The sequence below is a fragment of the Trichechus manatus genome, unplaced genomic scaffold (assembly GCF_000243295.1).
Source record: "Trichechus manatus latirostris isolate Lorelei unplaced genomic scaffold, TriManLat1.0 scaffold00025, whole genome shotgun sequence".
Classification (NCBI taxonomy): domain Eukaryota; kingdom Metazoa; phylum Chordata; class Mammalia; order Sirenia; family Trichechidae; genus Trichechus; species Trichechus manatus.
Window position 1 is genome coordinate 16,618,358 of NW_004443961.1, and position 14,303 is coordinate 16,632,660.

At 36.6% G+C, this 14,303-nt stretch overlaps 1 protein-coding gene across 1 annotated transcript in view; it reads left to right on the forward strand.

Moving 5' to 3' along the window:
• The window catches only part of LOC111820056 (centlein-like), a 68,849-nt gene that overhangs the window by 18,724 nt on the left and 35,822 nt on the right, over positions 1–14,303 (forward strand). Inside the window, exon 4 of the mRNA XM_023728565.1 lies at positions 12,912–13,033. Coding sequence (XP_023584333.1) covers positions 12,912–13,033 — 122 coding nt within the window. The remainder of the gene's footprint in view (positions 1–12,911; positions 13,034–14,303) is intronic.

Consider the following 14,303-nt stretch of genomic DNA (forward strand, 5'->3'; position numbering starts at 1 on the left):
TTAGCTGGTAGGGGACCTCTGCATGAATCTCTCCTCGCTCTCCGTTCTCTGTCAGTTTTGTCACTCCATTTGGTGCTTGGCTGAGTTCTTTATGTCTTCATTTGATGTTTTAGGGTTTCAGGATTGTTGTATTCTCTGTTCGGCTTAGTTTTTTTGATCTTTGCTGTGGAGGGACGGAGTGGTGCTTCTGCCTAGAGCGCCATTTTGCTGGAACCTCGCTTTTTGACACTTTAAAGAGGTATTTTGTAGCAGATTTGCCCAATGCAATAATACATCATTTGATTTCTTGATTGCTGCTTCCATGGGCATTAATTTGTAGCCTGACTTTAAGCTACCAAGGATTATCATCTTATTTAGTGAAGACAGAGGACCTCTTTCTATAATACTCTTCATTAGGCTATATTGCTCTTGTTAGATGCTGTCGAGTTGGTTTTGACTTACAGCGACCCTATGTACAACAGAACAAAACATTGCCTGGTCCTGCCCCATCCTCATAATTGTTATGCTTGAGCCCATTGTTGTCGCCACTGTGTCAGTCCATCTTGTTGAGGGTCTTCCTCTTTTTTGCTGACCTTTAACTTTACCAAGCATGATGTCCTTCTCCAGGAACTGATCCCTCCTGATATCATGTTCAAAGTATGTGAGACGTAATCTCATCAACCTTCCTTCTAAGGAACATCCTGGTTGTACTTCTTCCAAGACAGATTTGTTCATTCTTTTGGCAGTCCGTGATATATTCAATATTTTTCACCAACACCACAGTTCAAAGGCATCAGTTCTTCTTCGGTCTTCCTTATTCATTGTCCAGCTTTTGCGTGCATATGAGGCAATTGAAAATATCCTGGATTGGGTCAGGTGTACCTTAGTCTTCAAGGTGACATCTTTGCTTTTTAGCACTTTAAAGAGGTCTTTTGCAGCAGATTTGCCCAATGCAGTGCATCTTTTGATTTCTTGACTGCTGCTTCCATGGGTTTGATTGTGGATCCAAGTAAAATGAAATACTTAGCAACTTCAATCTTTTTTTCGTTAACCATGATGTTGCTCATCGGTCCAGTCGTGAGGATTTTTGTTTTCTTTATGTTGAGGTGTAATCCAAAGGCTGTGATCTTTGATTTTCATCAGTAAGTGCTTCAAGTCTCCTTCATTTTCAGCAAGCAAGGTTGTGTCATCTGCATAATGCAGGTTGTTGATGCATCTTCTTCCAATCTTAATGTCATGTTCTTCTTCATGTAGTTCAGCTTCTCGGATTATTTGCTCAGCATACAGAATGAATAGGTATGGTGAAAGGATACAACCCTGACGCACATCTTTCCTGACTTTAAACCATGCGACGTCCCCTTGGTCTGTTTGAACAGCTGCCTCTTGATCCAGGTACAGGTTCCTCGTGAGCACAATTAAGTGTTCTACAATTCCCATTCTTCGAAATGTTATGTATAATTTGTTATGATCGACACAGTCAAAGGCCTTTGCATAGTCAATAAAACACAGGTAAACATCTTTCTGGTATTCTCTGCTTTCAGCCAGGATCCATCTGACATCAGCAATGATATCCCTGGATCCACATCCTCTTCTGAATCTGGCTTTAATTTCTGCCAGTTCCCTGTTGATGTACTGTTGCAACTGCTTTTGAATGATCCTTAGCAAAATTTTACTTGCGTGTGATATCAATGATATTTATATCAGCTGAAACCTGTCTGCCACAGGTGACCCTGCTGGTATTTGAATACCAGTAACATAGCTTCCAGCATCACAGCAATGTGCAGAGTATGAAAAACTGACAAACATGTGGAGGCATTATGCTGTAATGATATTAATATTGTTGCTATTGCTCAAGTGCATGTGAATATAAGGTAAGGGTAGGAATTTGTGATTTTAAAAATATATGTGTTGATATTGGTGCCCTTTTGTAGACCATTACCCACTAATACACGTTGAACTTTTATCAGGGTTTCTCCCCAGTCAGTATTCTACGGAATCTTGGTCTTCCAGAAACTGATAGGAGCATGGCAAACAAAAATGTTCCATGCTCAGATAATTATTGTAAACACTGGGTCAAATAGTTTGTTATTTGTAAGACTTCAACATATTCGTGTGCATTATGAATCTATGAAAAGTATAATACATTATTTCTCATATTTTCTTGACTATATTATACCTATTAACATTTCCAAAAGAACTGTTACTTTACGGTGGATACCATGGGAAACGCTGAACTAAAGACAAATAGCATGAGCCATGGCAGAGTAGGTAACTTTAGAATCCCAAGTTGATCACCAGGGTGGATTGAAGGAGTGGAGGGACAAGTAAATTACACCAGTACTCCATGGAACATATTTGTATACACTTGGATATACTGAAATTGTGCTTTTTAAAATATCGGCAGTAAGTAATGTGTATTAAATTATTCTAATACTAATTACAAATTTTATAGAAATATTAACAAATTATCTTGCCCAGTTTACTTTTTTGATTAATTGTATGTATTGTCAAGATGGGTGACCAACATTGTGATAAACAAACCTACAGTAGTGAAAGAGATCGAAGCTATTATTATAAAAATGCCACACATAAGCCTGACTTCATGACTATAGTGGTCTAACAACCTATAAAGTATAATTTGGAAACCAGTGCATCAGACATTTATGAAATCTTTATTGTCCTTAAAATCACTAATGCCTTGTAGCCCTGCTTTACTCATTTTTGACAACTTGTTTCTATTAGCACTTTTCAATGCTGTTAATTAATTAATTAATTTTTATTTTTTAAGTAACATTTTATTGTGTTTACACAGAAAATTAGGTTCTCATTTAACAATTTCTATACAAAGTATCCAGTGACATTGATCACATTGTTCACAGTGTGTCCACATTCTCATTAATTCTGTTCTGGTTGTTCCATTTCCAGTAATCTAGTGCCGCTGTCCCCTTACCGTCTCATCTTTGCTTTAGGGTAGTTGTTGACTATTCGGTCTCATATAGATGATTTTTTAAAGGAGCACAATACTCCCAGTTGATATTCTTTATTTTATGGGCCATTCTGTTATATATACCTATTCTTGTCTTCTTATAAAAGTGGGATCATACAACATTTGTCCTTTTGTGATTGACTTATTTCGCTCATCCATGTTATATTTTGAGACCCCTTCATTATTCTTTATGACTGTAGTATTCTATTTTATGTACTAATGTTACTTTATAACATTAATGTGTCCTTTGAATACAGTTTATATGTCTTTTACTTTTCAGTGCTCTGGTATTCATGAACTTTATATATTCTCCTTTTTTTTTTATTGTACTTTAGATGAAAGTTTACAGAGCAAACTAGTTTCTCATTGAGTAGTAAACATATTGTTTTATGACATTGGTTAACAACCCCATGACATGTCAACACTCTTCCTTCTCGACCTAGGGTTCCGTATTTCCAGCTTTCCTGTCCCCTCCTGCCTTCTAGTCTTTGCTGCTGGGCTGTCATGCCCCTTTAGTCTCATTTTGTTTTATGAGGCTGTCTGATCTTTGGCTGAAGGGTGAACCTCGAGAGTGACTTCATTACTGAGCTAAACGGTGTCCGGGGTCCATAGTCTCAGGGTTTTTCCAGTCTCCGTCAGGGCATTGAGTCTGGTCTTTTTTTGTGAGTTAGTATTCTGTTCTACATTTTTCTCCAGCTCTGTCGGGGATCCTCTGTTGTGATCCCTGTCAGAGCAGTCAGTGGTGGTAGTTGGGCACCGTCTAGTTGTACTGGACTCAGTCTGGTGGAGGCCGGGGTAGGTGTGGTCCGTTAACCCTTTGAACTAATCTTTCCATTGTATCTTTAGTTTTCTTCATTCTCCCTTGCTCCTGAACTTTATATATTCTGCTGAAATTAGACATACACGGAATCCTTGGTATTTCATTAAAATACATAACATACATATATATATTTACTTTTCTACAGTCTTGCTATCATTCCCTAAAGATTGAAAACTGCTTCGTTAACAGTATCCATGATTTTGGTTTGCCTTATTCCTGTAAAGGAGCCTTTGGGCAAATAAGTGGATTAGAGCAAGAATCATTTATATTCTTAAGAATTCAAAAAGAGAATTGCAAATATCTTTGAGTAAAGTCAGTTGTACAATATTTCTCTTATCTATTTCCTAATGGTTTAGTCATTCAGGCTTGTTTGTACCCAGAAGTTAGAGCCTCCGATTTAGGTTAGTTTAATTACAAAATACTTAGAAGGTACTTAGTAAATGTTTTAATGAATGATCTAATAAATGGCTTTCATTCAGTGGCTGCCCATGGGATTATTTTTTGGTATGTACATTTTGAGGAAAACATAGTAATTAACGATATATAGTGCATTTGTCAGTCCTTACACTTGATTTTGTTGTGAGATCTTTGGGGATAATATTTCCCAAATGAAGTACTGCTCTTAAGACTTTGGCTGTTACTTGTCAAATGAGACTTGAAGAATCATAATCCAAACTATGGCTAAATTGGATTTGTTAGCATATTATGAAAAAATATCTTGGTTATTCTTTTTTAAATATTATTTCTTTTGAGATATCCAACTTTTGACTGATTATTTCAGCTGTTGTTGCAGTAAAATAAGGGAAAAGTTTTTATGGTATCTGTATATATAAAAATGTAAATGTAAAGATATATACCTTATATTTACATTTTTATAAAACCTTACTGTCTATTCTTGAAGTAGGAATAAGGAACAATAGTTTCTAGGACTAATTTTACCCATGAATTACAGTTTGATCACAGCATCCCCAAAGTATGACTCTCTGGATAAAACTGCCTTTTAAAATAATAATTATTGCAAATTATGTCCATCAAATTGATTTATCAAATAATCTCTAGTTTAGTTTTCCACTGTTACCAAAAAATCTCTAGCTTAGACTTTAATAATTTCATAATAATTATGTAAGCACTCTAGTGTTTTGTATGATAAGTTAAAAACATAAAATTAAAGCAGAAAGCTCATCTATAAAACTATTTTTCTATAATTGCTACTTAATGGAAGGAGTCACTTATTTGAATTACTATAGGAAAACAAAATGTCTTTCTTAATATTGAAATATATTGCACTAAAGTTTTAGGAGTTAGAGATGGCAGCATTGAGTGCTTACAATATTAATTAGTATGCCTAGTACAGACTGTGGCACATAGTGAGTAATATATGAGACTCAGGACTTTTTATTGAGTCTTAATCTTTGGATTAATGACTTAAAATAGTTTATATTTGAGAATTAGGGAAATACTGAATAATAATATTTTCAATAATAAATTCAGTGATTGAGGCAATACTTACAAATTCTAAAACAGTGACAATATTTACAGAAGGTAGATTTGTGATTACTGTGGGCTAAGGGTAGAGCCGAATGGGAAGTTAATGCTTAAAGGGTACAAAGTTTCTGTTTAGGGTGATGGAAAAGTTTTGGAAATGAATAGTGACAATGGTTACACAACATTGTGAATATAATTAATGTCAGTAAATTGTACCAAAAAAGGTTAACATGGCAAATTTTATATATGCAAATTTTACATATATATATATGTATATGAAATAAAATTTTTGATAAAGAAAAAGGAAGAAATGATGAAGTAAAAGAGCTGAATAGAAGATTTCAAATGGTGGCTCCAGAAGACAAGGTAACGTATTATAATGACATGTGCAAAGACCTGGATTTAGAAAACCAAAAGGGAGGAACACTCTTGGCATTTCTGAAGTCAAAAGAAAAAAAAAAAATTCAAGCCTCAAATTGCAGTACTGAAGGATTCTACAGAGAAAATATTAAATGACACAGGAAACATTAAAAGAAGATGGAAGGAATACACAGAGTCAGTGTACCAAAAAGAATTGGTGGATGTTCAACCATTTCAGGAGGTAGAATATGATCAAGAACCCATGGTACTGGAGGAAGAGGTCTAAGCTGCACTGAAGATATTGGCGAAAAACAAGGCTCCAGGAATTGACGGAATACCAATTGAGGTGTTTCAACAAACGGATGCAGCACTGGTAGTGCCAAGAAATTTGGAGGACAGCTACCTGGCCAACCGACTGGAAGAGATCCATATTTATGCTGATTCCAAGGAAAGGTGATCCGACCAAATGTGGAAATTATTGAACAATATTATTAATATTAGATGCAAGTAAAATGTTGCTGAAGATCATTCAAAAGCAGCTACAGCAGTACGTTGACAGGGAACTGCCAGAAATTCAAGCCAGATTCAGAAGAGGACATGGAACGAGGGATATCACTGCTGATGTCCGATGGATCCTGGCTGAAAGCAGAGAATACCAGAAATATATTAACCTGTGTTTTATTAACTATGCAAAGACTTTCAACTGTGGATCATAACAAATTATGGATAACACTGCAAAGAATAGGAATTCCAGAACACTTACTTGTGCTCGTGAGGAACCCGTACATAGATCAAGAGGCCGTCGTTCGAACAGAACAAGGGAATAGTCTGTGGTTTAAAGTCAAGAAAGGTGTGCATCAGGGTTGTATCCTTTCACCATACTTATTCAGCCTGTATGCTAAACAAATAATCTGAGAAGCTGAACTATATGAAGAAAAACGGGTCATCAGGGTTGGAGGAAGACTCATTAACAACCTGCATTATGCAGATGACACAACCTTGCTTCCTAAAAGTAAAGAGGACTTGAAGCACTTACTGATGAAGGTCAAAACTACAGCCTTCAGTATGGATTACACCTCAGCATAAACAACACAGAAATCCTCTCAACTGGACCAATAATCAACATCATGATAAACGGAGAGAATAATGAAGTTGTCAAGAATTTCATTTTACTTGGATCCACAGTCAACACCCGTGGAAGCAGCAGTCAGGAAATCAAAAGATGCACTGCATTGAGCAAATTCGCTGCAAAAGACCTCTTTAAAGAGTTAAAAAGCAAAGACTGTCATCTTGAAGATTAAGGTGCATCTGACCCAAGCCACTGTATTTTCAGTTGCCTCATATGTATGCAGAAGCTGGACAATGAATAAGGAAGACTGAAGAAGAATTGATGCCTTTGAATTGTGGTGTTGGTGAAGAATATTGAATATACCATGGACTGCCAAAAGAATGAACAAATCTGTCTTGGAAGCCAGAATGCTCTTTAGAGGAAAGGATGGCGAGACTTCATCTCACATACTATGGACATGTTATCAGGAGGGATCAGTTCCTGGAGAAGGACATCACACTTGGTAAAGTAGAGGGTCAGCAAAAAAGAGGAAGACACTGAACAAGATGGATTGAGACAGTGACTGCAACAATGGGCTCAAATCTAACTGTTTCATTCTATTGTACGTAGGGTCACTATAAGTCGGAACCAACTAGACGGCACCTAACAACAACAACAATATAACAATATAATAAAATTAGCCGTTTTAACCATTTGCCTGTTCTAGATATTTCATATAAATGGGATCCTACAATATTTGTTCTTTTGTGTCTGGCTTATTTTTCTTAGCATAACGTTTTCAAGCTTCATCCTAGTGTGTATTAGAACTTCATTCCTTTTTGTGGCTAAATAATACTGTATTATATACCACAGTTTGCTTATCCATTCATCTGTTGATGGACATTTGGATTGTTTCCACTTTTGACTTGTGGTGAGATTAATTACTTTTGTGTGTGGCCTTTCTTGTAACTCCCACCCAGGTGATTGTGTGATAGGGTACCTTTCGCCTACCGAAGAGATTGGTCACTTTTGCCTTAAATAAGAAGCAGTTCCAGAGTAGAGAGGAGAAGCCCATCACCGAGTGAGGAGAGACTAGCAGGAGAGACCCAGTAGCGTAGACCCAGCAGCAGGAGACTGCGTGGTGGGCTTCCTGGCCCACGGAGAGAGAAAGCTGAGTGCCTTTGGGCAGAGACTGAGGGACAGGGAGAGGTGTGCCTACGAGCATGGCTGGGAAGAGGCTATCCTGATGGAAGAACAGTCTCTTGAGTGTTCCTGAGCATGAATTGTAACTGTTATTTCACTAATAAACCTCATAATTGTGCATATGCTCTGTGAGTTCTATGTTTCCATTGCAGTGCATTATTGAACCCAGTAGAGAGTGCTGTGGGAGGGACGGTTAGTGTTAGAATTGGTAAGGATGGCAGAGAGAGGAGACATGTCCGACCCCAGCTTCATAGGAATCAGCCTTGGTCTTTTGATCTTGATTCTCCTTCCCTCTCATGAAGTTTGAGGAGGTCAGACACTGCCCTCAATCCATATTTACATGACTGTGAGTAATGCTGCAATGAACATTGGTGTACAAGTGTCTGTTTGAGTCCCTGCCTTCAAGTCTTTTGGGTTTACATCCAGGAGTGGAATTGCAGGTCACATAGTAATTCTGTGTTTAACTTTTGAAGAACTGTCACACTGTTTTCTACGGCAGCTGCATCATCTTACAGTCCCACCAGCAATATATGAGGGTTCCAATTTCTCCACATACTAACCAACACTTGTTATTTTCTGTTTCCTTGATAATATCCATCCTAGTATATGTGAAGTGGTATCTCATTGTGATTTTGATTTGTATTTCCGTAATTACTAATGATGTTGAGTGTCTTTTTTATCTCCTTATTGGCTTTTTAACATCTTCTTTGGAGAAATGTTTATTCATGTCTGTTGCCCATTTTTTAATGGGATGTTAGTCTTTTTGTTGTTGACTTGTAGGAGTTCTTTATATACTCTAGATGTTAAACTCTTATCAGATATATTATTTTCAAATATTTTTCCCATTCTGTAGGTTGTTGTCTTAGTCATCCAGTGCTGCTTCAACAGAAATACCACAAGTGGATGGCTTTAATAAACAGAAGCCCATACACTTGTGGTATTTCTGTTGTAGCAGCATTGGATGACTAAGACAGAATTTGGTACTGAGAGTGGGGTGCTGCTCTAACAGATACCTAAAATGTGGAAGTAGTTGCCTTAAAGAGACTGTTGGTGGAATTATGGACATCAGAGACAATTCTGGTGAGGACTCCAAAGGAAGTGAGGAGAGCTGTTACACTAGAGATGATGCAGACAGCGAGAAGCAGCAGCAGAGGACTGGCAGCAGCAGAACCAGGAGATCAGTGTGAGATGGCGCTGGAGCTGACACACAGAGCGAGAGAGCTGAGTGCCATTGTGCAGGAGGCTTCCTGGTGGAGTGGGGTGCCTCAAGGCACTTATCAGTGGAGCTACAGAGCTTTGAAACACTTTCCCCAGCAGGGCAAACGTGGGTGGTAAGGCCCAAGGAGCCGAGAGGCCAAGGAACCAAGGAGCACAAGTTGAAGAGACAAGGAACACAGGAAGGCAAGCTGCCTCAGTCTCAAAGGGTATGACCATGACCTCTGGGGTCTCAACGGGTGGAACCATGGCCTCTGGTGTTTCTAAGGGTGGAGTTGCTACTCTTATGGACTAGGAGAATGGTGTGCCTAAAGCCGAGGGAGCAGAGTCACCGTTCCAGTCGACCTGGAAGGCAGAGCTGAAGCCCAGGGCTGAGGGAACTGCCAGTCAGAATCCAGAGAGTGTGGCCAATACCTAGAGTCCAGAGGGCGGGGCCATTATTTAAATGGTCTCAGAGAACAGAGGATTATTTTCAAGCCTTGAGGGCTAATGTAATGTGTTCTACTGACTTGCTTGGTGCCTGTTATCCCTTCTTTCCTTCCAGTTTCTCCAGTTTGTAATGGAAATGTCTAGTTTGTACCTGCCTGTTACACCATTGTACCTTTGGAAGCAGATAACTTGTATTCTAGATTTCACAGATGAAGAGGAATTTTTGGATTCTGGACTTGGAGTTGATATAAGACTTTTTCTGTGATACATTGGGGTGAATATGTTTTACATGTAGCAAGGACATGAATTTTGGGGGGCCAAAGAGTGGAATGTCATGGATTGAATTGTGTCCCACAAAAATATGTGTATCAATTTGGCTAGGCCATGATTCCCAGTATTGTGTGATTGTCCACCATTTTGTCATCTGATGTGATTTTCCTATGTCCCTGCACTGAGAAGCTCCTTGACCAGGGGAAGATTGATGATAAGGACCTTCCTTCAGAGCTAACAGAGAGAGAAAGACTTCCCCTGGAGCTGATGCCCTGAATTTGGACTTCTAGCCTACTAGACTGTGAGAGAATAAACTTCTGTTTGTTGAAGCCATCCACTTGTGGTATTTCCGGTATAGCAGCACTGGATGTCTAGGACAGTTGTGTTTTCTTTTTCTTGATAATGTCCTTAAGTGCACAAAATTTTTTTATTTTGATGAAGTCCGATATAGCTATTTTTTTTGTTGCTCATGCTTTTGTTGTTATATTTAAGAATCTACTGCCAAATACAAGTCCCTGAAGATTCACTCCTATGTTTTCTTCTAAGAGTTTCATGGTTTTAGCTCTTATTTTAGGTTATTGATCCATTTTGAGTTAATTTTTATATATTCTTCTGCATGTAGAGATCCACTTGTCCCAGAATCATTTGTTGAAAAGATATTCTTTAACTATTGCGTGGACTTGTCACCCTTGTTGTTAATCAGTTGTCCATAGCTTTATGGATTTATTTCTGGACTCCCAGTCCTATTCTATTGATCAGTACTTTACTTCTGATACCAATGCCATAATGTTTTGATTAATGTAGGTTTGTAGTAAGTTTTGAAATTGGGAAATGTGAGTCCTCCAGCTTTGTTCTTTTTTTGGAATTGTTTTGGCTATTTGGGGCCCTTTGCAATTCCATATGAGTTTAAGGATCAACGTTTCCATTTCTGCAAAAAAGGTTGTTGGAATTTTGAAAAGGATTACATTGAATCTGTGGATTGTTTTGGGTAGTGTTGACATCTTAACAATACTAAGTTTTCAAATTCAACACCATGGGTGCCTTTCCACTTTTTCAGGTCTCATTTAAATTTTTTCACCAATATTTTATAGTTTTCAGTGTGCAAGTGTTTCACCTCTGTTTAAAATTATTCCTAGATATTTTATTCTTTTAGATGCTATTTCAAAAGATTGTTATCTTAATTTATTTTCAGCTTGTTCATTGCTGATGTATAAAAACACTACTGATTTTTGTGTGTTGATCACCTTGCTGAATTCATTTATTAGCTTTTTATTCATCTAGTAGTTTTCTTTTGAAATCCTTGGGATTTTCTATATATAGAATCATGTTATGTATGAATAAAAATAATTTTACTTCTTCTTTTCTGATCTGGATGCCTTTTATTTCTTTTTTGCCTAATTGCTCTAGCTAGAACTTCTAGTACATTCGAATAGCAGTGGTGAAACTGGGAATACTTATCTTGTAATATATGGTTCTTGCATCAAAATGAACAATATCAATCGAATTGTTGATATCCTGAACTTTTGACTTTCACTGTATCTATTAAGCCATGCCACTTTTAGCAAGTTTCTAGTAACTATGATTTCTGTATCTTATAAAACTATTCAGGATAACATTTACTCTGAATGCTTCTGTCAAGTGATGTTATTCTCAAGCTATTTCATCAAGCACTTCCTTTTCCATATGGCATATAAACCACTTCTTGGTGCACAAAAGACTGAAACACTTCCTAATAACTACTTAAGACAATTATTGAAGTTATCCTACTGGAAACATATTCAAAGCAGAATGGCAAAATATACCACTGAGACAGGTAGAATTGCAGTAAAATAATGGAAACTATGAGTATTATTTCACTGTTGAGAGGAGAGATAGATGTTCTGGAAAACAGTGAATGTGGCTTCTAAAAGATACAGGCATCACTATTGATGCCTGGGAAGGGGAGAGAGAAGGAAACTAATTTTTGCTCTGTGTCTCTGTAGAGCAGGCACAGGATTAGGGGTGTTGCCTACGTTAGTTTATTTAATTTCATCACCATGTTTTAAACTTCTGACATCTTGTCCATATTTTACAGGAAAGGAAATTGAATTAATTTAAATAGTGTTCTTAAGATTATGGAGCTAACATGAGAAAGGTCTAAGAATGGAATTCACATCTTTCTGTCTACTATACCCCTACTCGTCTTATTTCACATCACTGCTAGAGAGTACCTGTTGCCACCACCAAATAAGCATACAAGTTTCTTCATATAGAAATATGAATGAAGTTAAAAAACATATTTGGTATCTCAAGGGGGAAAAACTCAAGTAGTTATTTATTTTACACAATTCATAAGTAATCCACCTACATCTTCTGAGGACTGAGAACTTGGCCTTTATTAGTTTGTTTTATGGTTATATCTAAAAATGAAGATTTATCTCATGTGTTGTATTTAAAACATTCAGAAGTAGTTGACTATAATTGTTTAAACTAGGAGTTGAGATAAGAAAGTCGTGTTTGGACTGAATATTCTATGACCTCTCCAAGGGTACTAAGCCCAGCTCTGTCATTTCAGCTCTTCTTGGTAAAACCCACAAAGGCTAAGGTATGGTACTTCTAACAGGGCTAGTCAGATTTGCTTTCTCCTGTGTAAACCTTGGGCTTGATTACACCCGAATTGTGAATTCATAGGCTGAATAATTGGTCTTACTGTGATTAGTGTTCTGACACTAATCATATGTGCACTTATAACTAACAAAGAAATCATGTGTAGACAAATTCTTGGTTTGAAAAAAAAAAGAAAAATTTAGAAACAATCTGTAAGATCAGCTCATGGTGTTTGTATTTATACTGATTACCAACAGGAAAAAGAATGAAACTAATTTGATAGCAAAATTTTGAAATGACTTAAGCAGCTTGAAAAAAATGCAGCAAGTGGGTCAGATTTATTATGTAAAAGCTAAGTCTCTGTGACTTTAGGGACTCTCTCCTTTCTTCTGCTTAAGTGTTTAAAAAATTAGTTCATGTTTACATACTATTTTCTTTCAGATTTCCCAGTTAGATGGGTAGTCTTTCATTTGAAACCTTATATTAATACTTTCTTCAAATTTGTGTACTTGCTTTTTTGTGTTCTGCAGAGCCAAGAAAATGATGAGCTAAGAGATGCCCATGAAAAACGCAAGGAAAGGCTACAGATGTTACAGACCAACTACAGAGCAGTAAAAGAGCAATTAAAACAGTGGGAAGAAGGCAGTGGCATGTGAGTTACATAGCTCATAAACGCATTTCCCTAAATATTAAATGGAATGGAGTAGCATTATATAGGTGTTATAATGGCTTTTGTTTGATTTTAAAGAAATTATTTGGTAGTCAAGCCTTTATTGTGAAATTTTAAAACAGAGAACATAATAAATGAAAACAGAGAAATATTCTAGCAATAATTATAGATTTTTCATCTCATTTACAGATATCAGCTGTAAATGATTATGAATTGCTGTGCACCTTTTTAATATCAGTGGAGTAGCTTAATGAAAGGATATAATTTTAAAGCAAAAATAATTCATACGAATGTAAAATGGCTTCTAGTAAATAAAATGCTGTCCCTAAAATGTTTATAACTCAAAAAGTATTTAATTCTTAATTAAAAGACAAGAGAAATATGAAATTCGCATATATAGCTAACTCTCTTAAAACTATTTCAACCTAGTATGCAATTTAAAAATCTTTACTATCCATCAGTTTTTTCTGCAGCTTATCTGAATGAATTGGCGGTCTCAGTTCAATTGCTCCAAACAGGTGTTCAGAGCTTGGTTAGTTGTAAGTGGCTCCCCTGTTAACAGTATCAACAGAGGACATAGGACTGAATGAGTACAGAAAATCTACTACCCTCTCATCTTTTGAAATAGATCCTTTAGGGCAGTGTTGATGATACACATTGGCCTGTTCTATAGAGAAATACTGTTTCTAAATTGGCCAGTACAGCACTTTTACAAAATAAAAATGAAGAGTTTGTTTTATGTACAGAAAATGGAAATGTAAAGACCATTTGCCATGACTTGCAGATAATTGACACATCAAAATTTTTTTCCTTTGATGAATGGAAAGTGTTTCAAATTGCTTGTCAGTAAAGTAGTGATAAAGCAGTTTGTCCTTTTAAGTTGCCACCAGAAGTGCAAAAACTACTTTCTGACATATTCACTGATAATAGCTTGTTTTAAAATAGAGCATCTACACCACATTCTGATTGGCTGGTTGCAAATTCTAGATGAGTTGCTTATAGTGCTTTTTTGAGACTGACATTTGTACAGTGCATTATTACTGGTATAATGAACAAAAGTAATAGACCTAAGAATTCTGTGTGTCAGCTTAAAATTTTACAGTTTAGCTTTAGGAAATTATGATATAGGATTTTTAATTTCTACAATTTAGGCTTTAGGAAATTCATCTCATAAGTAGTGAGCTTGAATTAGAAATTTGGTGTATAAATAATTTTAAGTTTTAGGGAATGATAAATTTTTATTGCATTTTGA